At 40.5% G+C, this 14691-nt stretch overlaps 2 protein-coding genes across 9 annotated transcripts in view; one reads left to right on the top strand and one right to left on the bottom strand.

Moving 5' to 3' along the window:
* The window catches only part of DCTN6 (dynactin subunit 6), a 1120059-nt gene that overhangs the window by 16179 nt on the left and 1089189 nt on the right, over nt 1–14691 (top strand). The gene's annotated exons all lie outside the window — the stretch shown is intronic.
* Nucleotides 1–14691, bottom strand: part of KIF13B (kinesin family member 13B) — a 194916-nt gene that overhangs the window by 14614 nt on the left and 165611 nt on the right. For all 6 annotated transcript variants that reach the window (XM_050802410.1, XM_050802406.1, XM_050802408.1 and 3 more), the window contains one exon: nt 10655–10788. In XM_050802410.1, coding sequence (XP_050658367.1) covers nt 10655–10788 — 134 coding nt within the window. The remainder of the gene's footprint in view (nt 1–10654; nt 10789–14691) is intronic.

The raw sequence follows: 14691 nt of genomic DNA, 5'->3' as shown, positions 1-14691 counted from the left end.
CATCTGATCTAGAAATCACAAGTTTTGAATTAACTGAATCAGTCCCAAAGTCATTCCAGGATGAATTCCATTTTCTTTCAAAAGAAAGAAACTAAGATTTCATTAATTTACTCATTCGCAAATATGTACCAGGTACCTACTACATTCTAAAGACTGTGGTAGGCACTGGGGATGCAGTGTGAGCAAAACTAGTCCCTGTGCTCTTCAAAACTAGGCACTCAAGGTCTAACATTTATATTCCTATTTAATTTCGGTTACACAAAACAATTAAAAGGCCTATTTTTCCTATCAACAAGTAAATTATTTTATCACTGGATATAAGTGAATAATACCATTCATGTGGTCTATAAGACATTAGATATGTATTATAGTCTAACTTATTCTAAGTATTACATAAATAAAATTTTAAATACTAATATTTCCAGAGCTACCAGAAAAGATATCGCTTCTGATTTTTAGTATCTAGCCAGTTTACTTTAAAAACTTCTACATAACAGCCTGGGCAACATACCAAGGTCCCATTTTTATAAAAAAAAATTTTTTTTTTAATTAGCCAGGCATGGTGGCACACTCCTGTGGTCCCAGCTACTTGGGAAGCTGAGGTAGGAGGATCACTTGTGCCCCGGAGTTCAAGGCTGCAGTGAGCTGTGATCACACCACTGCACTCCAGCCTGGGCAACAGAACAAGACCTTGTCAGAAAAAGTAAATTAAAAAAAAAAACAAAAAACTTCTACATAATAATACTTAAAACTGATTTAAACATTCATATAAGAAAATTAGACACAGAGATTTTAAAAGATATAACGCTCACTTCATCCAAAATGAGTTACTAGTTTTTCAAGTGCCCATGAAGGATTAAGGATGCTTAAAGAATGTTCGCTAATCTAAAAGCTTTAAAAATAGGGCCTTGTTGGGCGGGGTGGCTCACACACACAATCCCAGCACTTTGGGAGGCTGAAGCAGGAGGACTGCTTGAGCACAGCAGTTCAAAACCAGCCTGGGTGACATAGGGAGATCCCGTCTCTACAAAATTAAAATTTAAAAATTAGCCAGCCATGGTGGTGTGTACCTGTAGTCTCAGCTATTTGGGAGACTGAGATGGGAGGATCACTTGAGCCCAGGAGGTCAAAGCTGCAATGAGCCATGATCACACCACTGCACTCCAGCCTGGGCAACAGAGCAAGACCCTGTCTAAAAAAAGAAAAAAAAAGTCTTCATCCAGCCTGTCACCAACTTAATATGCCCTATGAAATAAGAAATGGCTTTTACATTCTTAAGATTGAAACAAATCAAAAGAATGTTTCATAACATAAAAATTATGTAAAATTCAAATTTCAGGTTATCAAGTTTTACTAGAACACAGCCAGACTTATTTGTTTAATACTGTCTATGGCTAGTTTTGACAGAGACCACATGGCATGCAAATCCTAAAATATTTACAATCTGTCCCTTTATAAAATAAAGTATGGCAACCCTTGGTCTAGAGAATAAAACAAAGCCCATTCCTTAAAAATGGCTGGCAGATGCACCTCTTCAATCGACTTCTTTACTGCCTCAGAAACCCTCTTACTTGCTGAAGTGAATTTAAGTTAAATTTCATTATTTTTCAGATCAGCTACTAAACCTGATTATGAAGACAGCTCTGGCATCTCTAACTATGTCCACTATATTACCTATAAATGCATGGGGCGAGGCTAGACAGCAAAATGCTACGATTTTAGAAAACTGAAAGAGTGATAAGAGTCTTACAACAATGACAGGATTGCCTAAAAAATCCTCCCTACACTGAAGAGAAATCAATTGCCCTGAATTTTTTTAAAAAAACTATTTGTTAACCCCAGAACAAGTGAAATGCAGCACACTATATCAATAGCTGCTTAAGATGGGCGGTATTCAACTACAGAGAAAATGCTCATATGTTATTTTTTAAATAACCTGAAGGTTTAAGAAAAATGGAGGCTGGGAAACAAGGCCTAGATGTGTTTTCTTTACTTTTTTTTTTTTTTTGAGATGGGAGTATCGCTCTGTCACCCAGGTTGGAATGCAGTGGTGCCATCTCAGCTTACTGCAGCCTCCACCTCCCGGGTTCAAGCGATTCTCCTGCCTCACCCTCCTGAGTAGCTGGGATTACAGGCGCCTGCCACCACGCCCAGCTAATTTTTGTTTTTTATCAGTAGAGATGGGGTTTCATCGTGTTGGCCAGGCTGGTCTCGAACTCCTGACCTCGTGATCTGCCCACCTCGGCCTCCCAAAGTGCTGGGATTACAAGCGTGAGCCACCGTGCCCGGCAGTGTTTTCTTCTTTTAGTTAGGATGTTGAACCTTTACTTGAGACACAAGGATACGTGTTTACATAATTCATTTAATCAAGGAAGTATGGCTAGTTTAAAACAGCATCCTTGTGTACAAGGCAAGAATTAGTATTTGTGCTTGTTTCTCCCTGTTTTATATAAGAAAGAATCACAGTCATGAAAGATGGATAATTACACAGACATCTTTTCAATTAGCATCAGAGATGGGCAGGGGCGTGCTCTTTCTACACAAGCCTTTATCTACCTACCACACATGAGGCTATGTTGAAATAGGAGAAAAATATCCCTGCTGTTGATAAGGCAGCCCTAACCAAAAGAGACGGACACATAAATCAAGACAGGCCAGCAGTGTGACTGTGCTTTTGACAGTGGAAATTAAATCTGACCATTAACTCTTTAATTCTCCAGATTCATCAAAGATGCCATTTACAGTTCCTAACTTTGAAGTACATAAATAGCTTCATCTGAACACAAACTTCTAGATACATGAAAAAAAGCTATTATGCCAAATTAATTCAATCTAACTAATTAGAGAGCAGGAAGTTCCTTCAATTATTTTATGTGCTGTCTGAGAAACACACTTGAATATGAGTACAGATTTCATTAATTGCAGTTCATTATTTTCCAGATTAGTTACTAAACTTGCATCAGAAGGTCAAAGACAGCAATTTTGTCAGCTGCCACCTCTTTCAGTGCAGTATTTTTGCATTTCTGGAACTCAGACAGAAACTGATTACAAACAAAAACAAATCTCCATAAAAATGAGAAACATAAGTCCTTATGAATATGTTCAAACCAAAAGATCTTGTAAATTTAAGAATATCTTTGTTTTTAAACCTTCTGAATAAACTGTTGACTTTCATCTTATAAAAAAAGATCCAGGAACATTTTCATTTCCATTTGATAAACAATATGAAGATAAAGTAACAGGAAAACAATAACATCTTCACCTGAGAACCTGCTGATTCCAAAGAACAGGTTAATAAGCATCCAGGTTTTCATTAAAGCTTCTCTGCGGTTATGGGTCTGTGTATCTTTGCATGAGGGAGGGAACTGAACATTCTTGTCTGAAAATGTCAAGGACACTCTAATTAAAAGTATTTTTTTATAATAATCATTCCTCCATTACACAACTTGTACCTCTTTTCCACTTAACATAACAAAATATAAGGAATGACTGGTAAAAACAGGACTCATTCTATTCCTTAGTCCTTAACTGGATTATTTTATATTCTCATAAACTTTGTTTTTATTTTTATTTTTGAGGCAGGTATGTGTCACCACACCCAAATACTATTTTTTTAATTTTTAGTAGAGACAAGGGTCTTATTATGTTGCTCAGGCTGGTCTCGAACTCCTGAGCTCAAGTGATCTGCCTGCCTTGGCCCTCAAAGTGCTGAGATAAAGGTGTGAGCCGCCGCACCCAGTCTAACTTCCTGTTTTTAAGTAACAGAAATCCACCCCCTCCTTTTTTTTAAAAAAAAAAAAAGACAGGCAGGCTGGGATGGCAGGATCCCTTGAGCCCAAGAGGTTGAGGCCACAGTGAGCTGTGATAGCACCATTGCACTCCAGCCTGGGCGACAGAACAAGAGCCCATCTCAAAAAAAAGAGTACCTTGCTATCTGTAAACCATTTTCCCACTGTCAGCTGTCACCATCCTCTCTGTTAATTTCATCACTATGGCCCTAGGACCCTCCACTGCCTTAGCAAAACCATCCCTAACAATCCTTCCCTCCTCGGTGCTGGTATCCCTTGAATGCTTATACAGTCAGCTCTCTTAGTCATTGTTTGGTGAAGCTATAAATAACTCCTTTAATCCTTCCTCATAAATCATTTTTGATGTTATTCTCTGAAACAATTCCAACTGGTCACTGCATTTCTAGTAGTAATAAATCCAGAACCAAGTACAGTAATCTAAGTGTCATCTAATAATATCAAAGAGAGCCCAGGTTGGGGGCTGGGGCTTTGTTTAGATAGGATAGTGTGAGTTTCTGCATTATTGCAACTGTTTCAGAGAAGTTTTAAGTCTCCAAACTAAACTGGAATAAAAACATATGTGGGTGACTGAGGCAGGAGGATTACTTGAGGCCAGGAGTTTCAGATCTGTCTCAAATAAACTAAACTAAAAAGCAGTTTCAGTATCTTTCATGACAGGTGGGAAACGGGAGACAAACGGTTTCAGGAAGTGTCTTATTAAACATGACCTGCTTGGTTTCCATGCCGATCCCCAAACCGTTCGGGGTGTTTTGTTTTTGTGCTGTTTCACATTGTCACCCTTAAGCGATGTTAACTATCTGTCCTAAGTCTTTATGCCATATTAGTATCACTATTTCCCCCTTCCTATATTGTACTATTGATCCAGATTCCTTTTAGGCATATGAATGGACCTGGATTTTTCTGGATTTTATCTTGATGTTGTCTAAACATTTAAATATCTGATATTGCTTATTTCACAACCATTTAATGGTCACAGACTATTGAAACTGGTGCACTAACAGGCACTAGCAAATAAAAATGAAGCACAAGACTCAAAACTGGAGAGGAAGGTTCCGGGTACTTGTGTATTTCTTTAAAGGTGCGGCTAAGTCCAGCACTGGATGCCTCACACAGGGCCATAGCCACACCAGTGTGTGCGCAGGGCAGTCCAGCCACCGCCATCAACATCCACCCTCTTCAGGCTTGCGTGGCTGGTGACACAGAGGAAGGCCCTGGCCGCAGTGCCACTTTATTTCCATATATGTATGTAACACAGTCTCCCACAAACTCTTTGGTAGAAAGAGGGAGAAGTGTGGAGTGGAGAAGGTAGTACTGGCTACATGGAACTGAAATGTGTTGGTCTGTCACTCTGGCTTGACAAGTGATGTCTACTTCCAGGTATAGAGCTCTGCCGTAGGCCTTATTATGTTCAATATCCCAATACTCTCAAATGCAGAGAGATTACAGCTTTAGAAGTATGTGGACGGCCAGAATATATGCATTTAAAAAAAAATTACTCAGAAAGATCTTGATATCCTGGGAATGTTAAAACAATATCAAAGATAAAAAATTCTAGGAATGAATCTGAAGTTCCTCATTATTTTCACACATCAATTACACCATATAATAAAAGAGCAGTAGTACAGTGACAAGCGTATCAACAGACAAAAAACCTGGTGATGTTACCTGACCAACAGCACAATGAGCTAACACCTTTCAAAAACAAGCCCCACCAAGCGCGGTCCCAGGCTGCGCCAGCAGCGTGATCATTTAGATGAGGAAGGAAACACTTCCACCATTTGCAAGTCCAGGGGGAACGCTCTCATTTCTGGACTCCTCACTTTAGGGAGGACCCTGGCGAGACAACTGTGGAATGACAAAGCATGTCTCAGATGAGATGTGGGAGACTCATCTAGAGCTGTTAAGACGGGGGAGGTCTGAGAGAACAAAGATCCTAAGAGAGCTATCATCACTCCACTGCACTCCAACCTGGGCAACAGAGCGAGATCTTGTCACAAAAAATAAAAAAAATTTAAAAAAGTCAACATAATAATAGTTAAAACTTATTCAAATATTTATATAAGAAAATTATACATATATATTTTGGCAGGGCACGGTGGTTCACGCCTGTAACCCCAACACTGTGGGAGCCCAAGGCAGGCAGATCACGACATCACGAGATTGAGACCATCCTGTCCAACATGGTAAAACCCTATCTCTACTAAAAATACAAAAATTAGCTGGGCGTGGTGGCGGGCACCTGTAATCCCAGCTACGCAGGAAGCTGAGGCAAGAGAATCGCTTGAACCTGGGAGGCAGAGGTTACAGTGAGCTGAGATCGCACCATTGTACTCCAGCCCGGGCAACAGAGCGAGACTCCGTCTCAAAAAAAATAAGTATATATTTTAAAGGATATAATACTCACTTCATCCAAAATGATGGTTATTAGTTTCTCAAGTGCCCATGAAGGATTAAAGATGCTTACTTAAAGAATGTCTGCTAATCTAAACACCTCAAAAATAGGGTCTTGTTGGGCAGGGTGGCTCACATATATAGTCCTGGCTCACATATACAATCCTCCCCACTCCCTTTACTTCCTGGTAAGAACAAACTCTGAGGCAAAGATTGGTTGGAAAAATGACGATCTCGTTCCTGTAGGACCCCCAGGAGGGGGAGTAGAGATTGTTTTAGAAGCTCAAACTTCAAATTGTAGGTATCGAATCTGATTTTCAAGTGCATGGAACTCCATTATAATAATAAAGCTTACTATTTTTAAAAAATGAGGAACACTAAAGGAGTCTAGCCAATACGGCATTTTTCTTCTTCCTGTTATTTGCAATTCCACAGGCACTAAAATGCCCTTTTTCAAAGATGAAACACACTTCAGAGTACAAGTGAAAGCATAAAGCATATTCAAAGTATATTTCAAGTATGCTTCACTTGTTGTACCCTGAAGTGTGACCCAAGTAAGAAAAACAGTTTTCTTGACATTATCATCTACAGTTCTAATTTATTTCTCACAGAGCTTTAGTAGAGATGGTCAGTGAAAATGAGATAACCAAGATCATCTCTGATCAACTAAATCCAAAATGAAAAGCTAAGATTTTTCTCTCCTTTGGAAATGTTCTTTAGCACTTCCACCAACCTAGGAAAGAAGGTTCTTAAATATGTCTTCATCCCTCTAATCCCCACTCAGTCGTGCTTCTTTCATCTCTAAGCTGTAAACACAGTCCTGTCTACCACTGAGTAACACTTGGGACCCACAGTCTAATATTACAGTCTGGGCACAGTGGCTCATGCCTATAATCCCAGACACGTGGGATACCAGGCGGGAGGATCACCTGAGCCCAGGAGTTCGAGACCAACCTGGGCAACACAGCGAGACTCTATCTCTAAAAATAAAAATTTTTTAAAAGTTACCTGGGCGTGGTGGAGCGTACTTGTAGTCCTAGCTCCTTGGGAGACTGAAGCTGGAGGATTCCTTGAGCCCAGGAGTTCAACGCTGCAGTGAGCTATAATCGTGCCACTGCACTCCAGACTGGGCGACAGACCGAGACCCTGTCTCTAAAATAATATTATTATAATTTGTTCACATGTCAAACAATAGACATTTTGCATCCTCTATGCACCAGGCACCATTTTGGCACAACAAGTCCTGCCCTCAAGGAATACTGTGGAGAGGGATAATTGATAAACATGTAAACCTAACAATAACTCCTGATAAAAAGGTTAGAAATGGGCTGGGTGCGGTGGCTCACACCTGTAGTCCAAGCACTTTGGGAGGCTGGGGCGGGTAGATCATTTGAAGTCAGGAGTTTGAGACCAGCCTGGCCAACATGGTGAAACCCCATCTCTACTAAAAATACAAAAATTAGCCAAGCGTGGTGGGGTGGGCGAGTGCCTGTAATCCCAGCTACTCAGGAGGCAGAAGCAGGAGAATCCCTTGAACCTGAGAAGTGGAGGTTACAGTGAGCCAAGACTGCACTACTGCACTCCAGCCTGGGCAACAGAGCGAGACTCCGTCTCAAAAAAAAAAAAAAAAGAAAGAAATGGTAATGTAGTGCCTGCGTGCATGGTGGAAGCTGTTCTGGTGTGGCCGTTCAAGAAAGCCCACTCTAGACTCAGAGGTCCTTCCTCAGAGTGGCCTTTCCTGACTGTTCCATGGGAGGCCTTTGGGAAGAGCAGGGTGGCAGGGCCAGCACCAGAGCTCTCCAGACTGAAGGTGCTTCGCGTGCTCATAGGCTTTATAAAAAGGCGACTTATCTGACTTAGTACTGGTGAGCAAATAAAGAAGAATGAAGATTCAAGACCGGGGACAGGTCCTGCAGTGCACTGTGAGCCACAGTGAGAAATTCACATTTCACTCCTTTCAGTGGGAGGAAGTGGAAGGTGTCACGCTACTGACGACTGTAAGGCTGTGAAAGACCACTCTGGCTACTCTGTTTAAACAGCTAAAGCCACGGAACTGAATGAAATTTATGCATGGAAGGAAACAGGTTTAAAAATAAAAGACAGCGTCCTGGTTGTAGCTCTGGGCGCTGGATGTAAAGACTTGATGGAATCTACAGTCCCAGGAGAGGATCAAGGACCGAGGGAAGGGAAGCCAGGGAAAGGAAGTTGCACTGAAGCCTGGAGATGGAAGTGTTTCCAGTGTTATGTTGACGCAAAGTCTGCACCATGAGGACAAGGCGGCATGGACAAGGGGGAGCTCCCTGGAGACCCTGAGAAAAGGGAAATGCCTTCCAAGGAGCAGAGTTCTCACAAACCAACTGGAATGTTCTGGCTCTATTACCAGGTATCTTCATCAAGACCAGTTTTAGATTTATATACTTTATATATTTTTATTTTTATTTATTTTGAGACAGAGTCTCACTCTGTCACCCAGGCTGGAGTGCGGTGGCACGATCTTGGCTCACTGTATCCTCTGCCTCCCGGGTTCAAGCAATTCTCATGCCTCAGCCTCCTGTGTTGCTGCGACTACAGGAGTATGCCTGGCTAATTTTTGTATTTTTAGTAAAGACAGGGTTTCACCATGTTGGCCAGGTCTCAAACCCCTGACCTCAGGTGAGCCACCTGCCTTGGCCTCCCAAAGTGCTGAGGTTACAGGTGTGAGCCACTGCACTCAGCCATATATTTTATATTTTTATGAAATACAAAATATATGTATGAGGCCAGCTTTCCCAAACCTTTGCTCACATGTGCTCAAACAATAAATGACCAACTAGAGTAAATGAATAAAAGTTGCTTAAGAAATCTTCCATATATTTCAAGGTAACCTCTAACCTGGGCATTATAAATTATAGTTAGTCTCCAATCACTACATTTGTTTCTAACACACTGTTGTTCCTCTCACATCCAGAGAAAGCTAATCACTCATTGCCAACACAGTAAGAGAGTAAGTAAGTTCTACAGGTAGCAGGTGATGTGACTTGCCACAAGCAAAACTGAAAATAGCTTTAAAGGAGAATGGTAACAATGGCAGGCTGACTCCGTGACTTCCAGTGTGATTCCAATTTCCTCCAACCTACGTGACTGCCTTCACCAAACAGCAACTAACAACACTGGATAGCAGACTTCTCTGAATAAAAATAAGAATCACCACAGGCGCTTATAAATGCAGATTACAAGGTCTCTCCAAGTTAGCTATGGGTTCCCAGGGCAGGCCAAGAAACTGTTTTTTAAAACAGCTCCCTTGATAAATCTGACAGTTCATGAATCACACTTTGTGAAACAATGATGCAGAAGTTTAGAACTGAATAACACACACAATAATGACCCACTGGTTCAGTTCTGGTGGATCTCTGAGGAAAAAAAAACACCAGGAAAAATAATCACTGCCTACCTCAGTCCCCGCAGGACTTAGCTCCTGCAGTCATAGATTCATTTCACTAACTCTCAAGCCCCACCATGTGCCTAAATACAATTTAAACAGCTGCAAAATCTTGGTTTTAATTTTTCCATCTACTGTGTATGCTTACTTATATGCTTATATAAAGCTAGAATTTTAAAAATTACATATCTGCATGGCAGCCTGATAAAAACTAATTCCTTCTCCCCTGAATATATGCATTCATACACTTAGAGAATTCTTTAAATAGTTAAGTCTCAGACAACTCACTTGGATTTCTGCAACTCGAATGTTTAGAAGAACGTGGAGAAGCTGATGTCAAAAGACCTATTTGGACAACAGAACTTGCCCTGTATGTGTTTTTGAATGAGTATAAATAAATCCTCATTTATCATTTTCTGCTGAGTTAACACCTATATAAGGCTGGAAATTGCATTTCCAATGGGGTTCCCATTCACTATTGCATAAGAGCAGCTTCCTGATTGTTTAGAAAACCTTTTCGCATTTGCTCTAACACTTACCCTAGGGCTGGGTAAAGAGTTTTAAGAAAAACGAAGTAAGACAGGTGATCACTTTTCAATGAAAGAACAGGTTATCCATAGTAGAGAAAACAGAGGTTGAGAGGGAAGGGCACTCATACAAAATTGTTTGAAAAAAGAAATGAAATCAAGAAATAAAAATAGAATTACATTTTCTACTTGGCAATACACAAACAACACTAAGTGCACTTCATAAATTTTACTACTGTTGCTCTAAGTAATATTACCATAAATCACATTAGCAGTGTCCTTGGCACTTTTTAAAAGCAGAAAAGAGGGAGTGTGTTTGTAAGTTTAAACAGCTCTGTTATCGTTGAAGAGCGTGGAGGAGAAATGACTGACAGCTGTTCCTGGGTTTAAAAACCCGGTTTAGCCCCCACCCACGCGAGGCTGCGCCTCCACCTCCAGCCAATTTGGCGCAACACAGAGCACGGGTTTATCAGAAAAACGCTCACAGCTGCTTTCTCGGTGCTTTTTACCTGGTGTGTGAGCGGAGACGGCCGCTTGCCCCTCTTCTCGTCGCGGACAGGAAAGAGAGACTTGAGGAGCTTTGGCATCTGAGGCACGAAGGATTTGACGGGATTCAAGTAGGATGCTGCGAGGTTACTTAGTCCTGCCCATATTATAGGGGAAAAAGATAAAACATATACAATTACATAGACATCTTCTTTCCTGTACATTTGCCAGACATCACTTGTCAGCAAATCTAACAAAAACCAAAGGTATCCTTAAAAAATATTAGAAAAACACAGTATTATTGTAGTTTCCGTAATTTCCCTCAAACATAGTAATGTCCCTTTTTAAATTAAATAGCAGTAACTGGGGTGCTGCCAAAATGCTCTAGTGCCAAAATGCTCAGTGTTCCTATCAGCATCAGAACAGCAATTCACCTCTATCCTGTCAATAATTGGCAAAAGCATTCACTTCTGCCCTAGAATAAAATGGGATTGATTTTTAAGTCACACTGCCAATGACACACATGTATAGCTCTCTGTCTAGACTTTAAGCTCTTTGAAGTCAGGGACTATGTCTTATTCAATCTAATGTTTCATAACTATTTACTGAAGGAAGATGATGAAACTGACCTTTTGGGCAAAGGGTGAATGGTAATGTTTGAGTTATTTATTACAAGTCAGGGAGAGATGCCCTGAACAACTTACGTTCTTATCTGCTGTTAATTTCCAAGGGCTGGGATCAGAGGTATAAACAGGTCATACTTATGATATACTAAGATTTCTTCCCCCTATTAATTTATAGTAAAATCTAATCCCAAGTCATAAGTGATGAAAAGCTGTATTCATATAACATTTAGAAATGAACAAGCAAGTCATCTTAAGGAATACATTTGCGTTAACAGATGCACACAACTCCCCACAGATCTCTACTCCACACTAACCCTGAAAGGATTCCAAATTTACTGGCAATTCAGTTGGTAAATGGATGGATACAGCTGTAAGGTTTCTACATTTTACATAAAGCAGTAGAATATTAAGTGTAAGCATACTGCAAAAAGTTAAGGATGTACATTGTAATCATGAGGGCGACCACTGAAAAATAAAGCAAAGAATGGCTATACCGTGCCAAGAGATAGATACATCATACCTCAGTTTAGAAAAGTCCAATTATTTACAGCAAGGCAAAAACAAGGATAAGAAAAATAAAAGAAGGGAGACAGAAAATAAGTTTAAGATGAATAAAGATCCAAAAAGATACAATTATTTCAAAGATGAGGAAAAAAATTACAATCTAGGGTTCTTTATCAAATTAACATTCTAGAGTAATGATAATCCCTCATTAAGTAAAAATCTAGCCAGTAATGAATCAAAGGCCACACATATCACTAAATGAGACCATCAGACATTATGTGTCTCCAACCTCCCCACCACACATCCACACCCAACCACCCTACCACACACATCCTTCTCAAATCAGCTGAATTGAATCAAGAATCTAGCCCTAACTACCAGTTCACAGGCAAAACAGGGGATAGAATTGCGTTTCAATAGTCTCATGGGAACGCAACAGGAAAAAATAAGAATGAACAGAGTCTGCTGTGCAAGAACCTGGCCTACCGTACCAGTCTACCGTACAAGAACCTGGTTTCTTCAACAAACACAATGCATGGTCGTGAAGTATTTCTCACCAGTAAAAAATAAATGACTAATGCAAGCAACAATCTGGAAGAATTTAACATATAAGGTAAGCCAAAGAGACAGACACAGAAAGGGCATACATCGTATTGGCTCCATTTATGAAACTGCAGAAGTAATCTAGAGAAGTAGTCATCAGAACACTGGCTGCCCACAGGGAGTGGGAATTAACTGGAGTAATGTCAATGTCCTACATTTTGACTGGGGTATGAATCACATGGGTATATACAAATACATTTGGTAAAACTTATTAAATATGACCCACAGTCAACAAAGGAGTCAATAAAAATAGACCATGAGATGTCTAGACACTGGATTTAATAGAAAATGACTTTAAGGCAGCTTTCTTAACCAAGTCCAATGATGCAAAGGAGAATACAGTCTTGACAAGTGCACAGACCGGGAATATCAGCAGAGAAATTAAAACCAGAAAAGCAGCAGCAAATGGAAATTCTAGAACCGAAAAAAAATAAAATAAAATGACTGAAATGAAAAAAGTTCCCTGGATGTGCTTAACAGACTACTGGAAATCACAGAAAAAAAAATTATCCAACTAGAAAAAATAAAATTAAAAGATTAAAAAAAAAAAAAAAGAATAGAGCCTCCGTGACCTGTAGGACAATATTAAACAATCTAACCTGTGAGTAATGAGATTCTCAGAAGGAGTAGAAAGAGACAAAAGGATTAGGGGAAAAGTTTTAATGAATAATGTCTAAACATTTCTTATAATTGCTGAAAAACATCAACTGACAGATCCAATAACTTGATAAGCAAGTTAAATACTAAGAAAACAATACCTAAGCAAATCATAGTACAATTGCCACAGATAAAGAGAAACTTCTGAAAGCAGGCAAACTAAACAGAGATATCACACTGAGTGGGAACTGACAAATGATGGCTGAATTCTCAGCAGAAAAGAAGGGGCTGGAGATGAGGAGACGTCATTGAAGTGCTGAAAAAAAAAAACCTCCAACTCAAGAGTTCTCTATCCAGTGAAAATATTCTTAACAACAAAACAAAACAGTGAAATAAAGATACTTTCAAAAAAGGAGAGCATTTTTCTCCAGCAGGACTGTACTCTAAGAAATACTAGGCTGGGTGCAGTGGCTCACACCTGCAATCCCTGCACTTTGGGAAGCCAAGGCGGGTAGATCACCTGAGGTCAGGAGTTGGAGACCAGCCTGACCAACATGAAGAAACCCTGTCTCTACTAAAAATACAAAAATGAGCCCGGCGTCGTGGCAGGCGCCTGTAATCCCAGCTACTCGGGAGGCTGAGGCAGGAGAATCGCTTGAACCCAGGAGGCAGTGGTTGCGGTGAGCTGAGATTGGGCCACTGCACTCCAGCCTGGGCAACGAGCAAAACTCCGTCTCCCCCCCAAAAAAACCAACTACTTCTTCAGGCTAGAAAGAAATAAAATCAGATTAAAATAAGACCATCAGGAAGGATTGGATACTGTCAGAAATAATCTGAAAAATAAATAAATAAATAAAAGATTATCCATTTTTTCTGTATTCTCTGAAAAGACAAGTAGCTTTTTTTTTTTTTTTTTTTTTTTTTTTTTAAAGACAGAGTCTCACTCTGTCACCCAGGCTGGAGTGCAGTGGCGTGATCTTGGCTCACTGCAACCTCCGCCCACCTCCCAGGTTCAAGCGAGTCTCCTGCCTCAGCCTGCTGGAACTACAGGTACCAGCCACCACGCCTGGCTAATTTTTGTGTTTTAGCAGAGAGAGGGGTTTCACAATGTTGACCAGGCTGGTCTTGAACTCCTGACCTCAGGTGATCCACCTGCCATGGCCTCCCAAAGTGGTGGGATTACAGGCATAAGCCACTGCGCCCAGCCTGAGCTTTTTTTGAGAAAGGATCTCACTCTGTCGCCTAGGTGTGAGTACAGTGATGCAGTTGTGACTCACTGCAGCCTCAACCTCCCGGGTTCAGGTAATTCTCCCACTTCTGCCTCCTGAGTAGCGGGACCACAAGTGTGTACCACCGCGCTCGGCAGATTTTTGTATTTTTGTGTGGAGACAGGGTTTTGCCTTGTTGCCCAGGCTGGTCTCAACTAACCCATACCTTGGCTTCCCAAAGTGCTAGGGCTACAGGTGTGAGCTACTGCACCCGGCCTACAAGTGGCTATTTTAAAGCAAAAAGAATAACGTCATAGAGGTTTGTAACACCTATATATGTAAAAGATGAAACAACAGTACAAAATAAGGGGCCTAGAGGAACAGGTCAATGACTTACACTGTTGCATGGTTCTTGTACTGTGAGGTGAGGGAAGACATCATATGAACTCTAAGCAGATTTGGTAAGTTAAGGATGCCAAGTAGGGTTTCTGAGCAAAGAATTTAGCAAACAAATACAGGTGT

The sequence above is a fragment of the Macaca thibetana genome, chromosome 8, assembly GCF_024542745.1.
Source record: "Macaca thibetana thibetana isolate TM-01 chromosome 8, ASM2454274v1, whole genome shotgun sequence".
Classification (NCBI taxonomy): Eukaryota; Metazoa; Chordata; class Mammalia; order Primates; family Cercopithecidae; genus Macaca; species Macaca thibetana.
The sequence above is the reverse complement of the archived record's forward strand: the minus strand, read 5'-3'. Positions and strand labels throughout refer to the sequence as shown.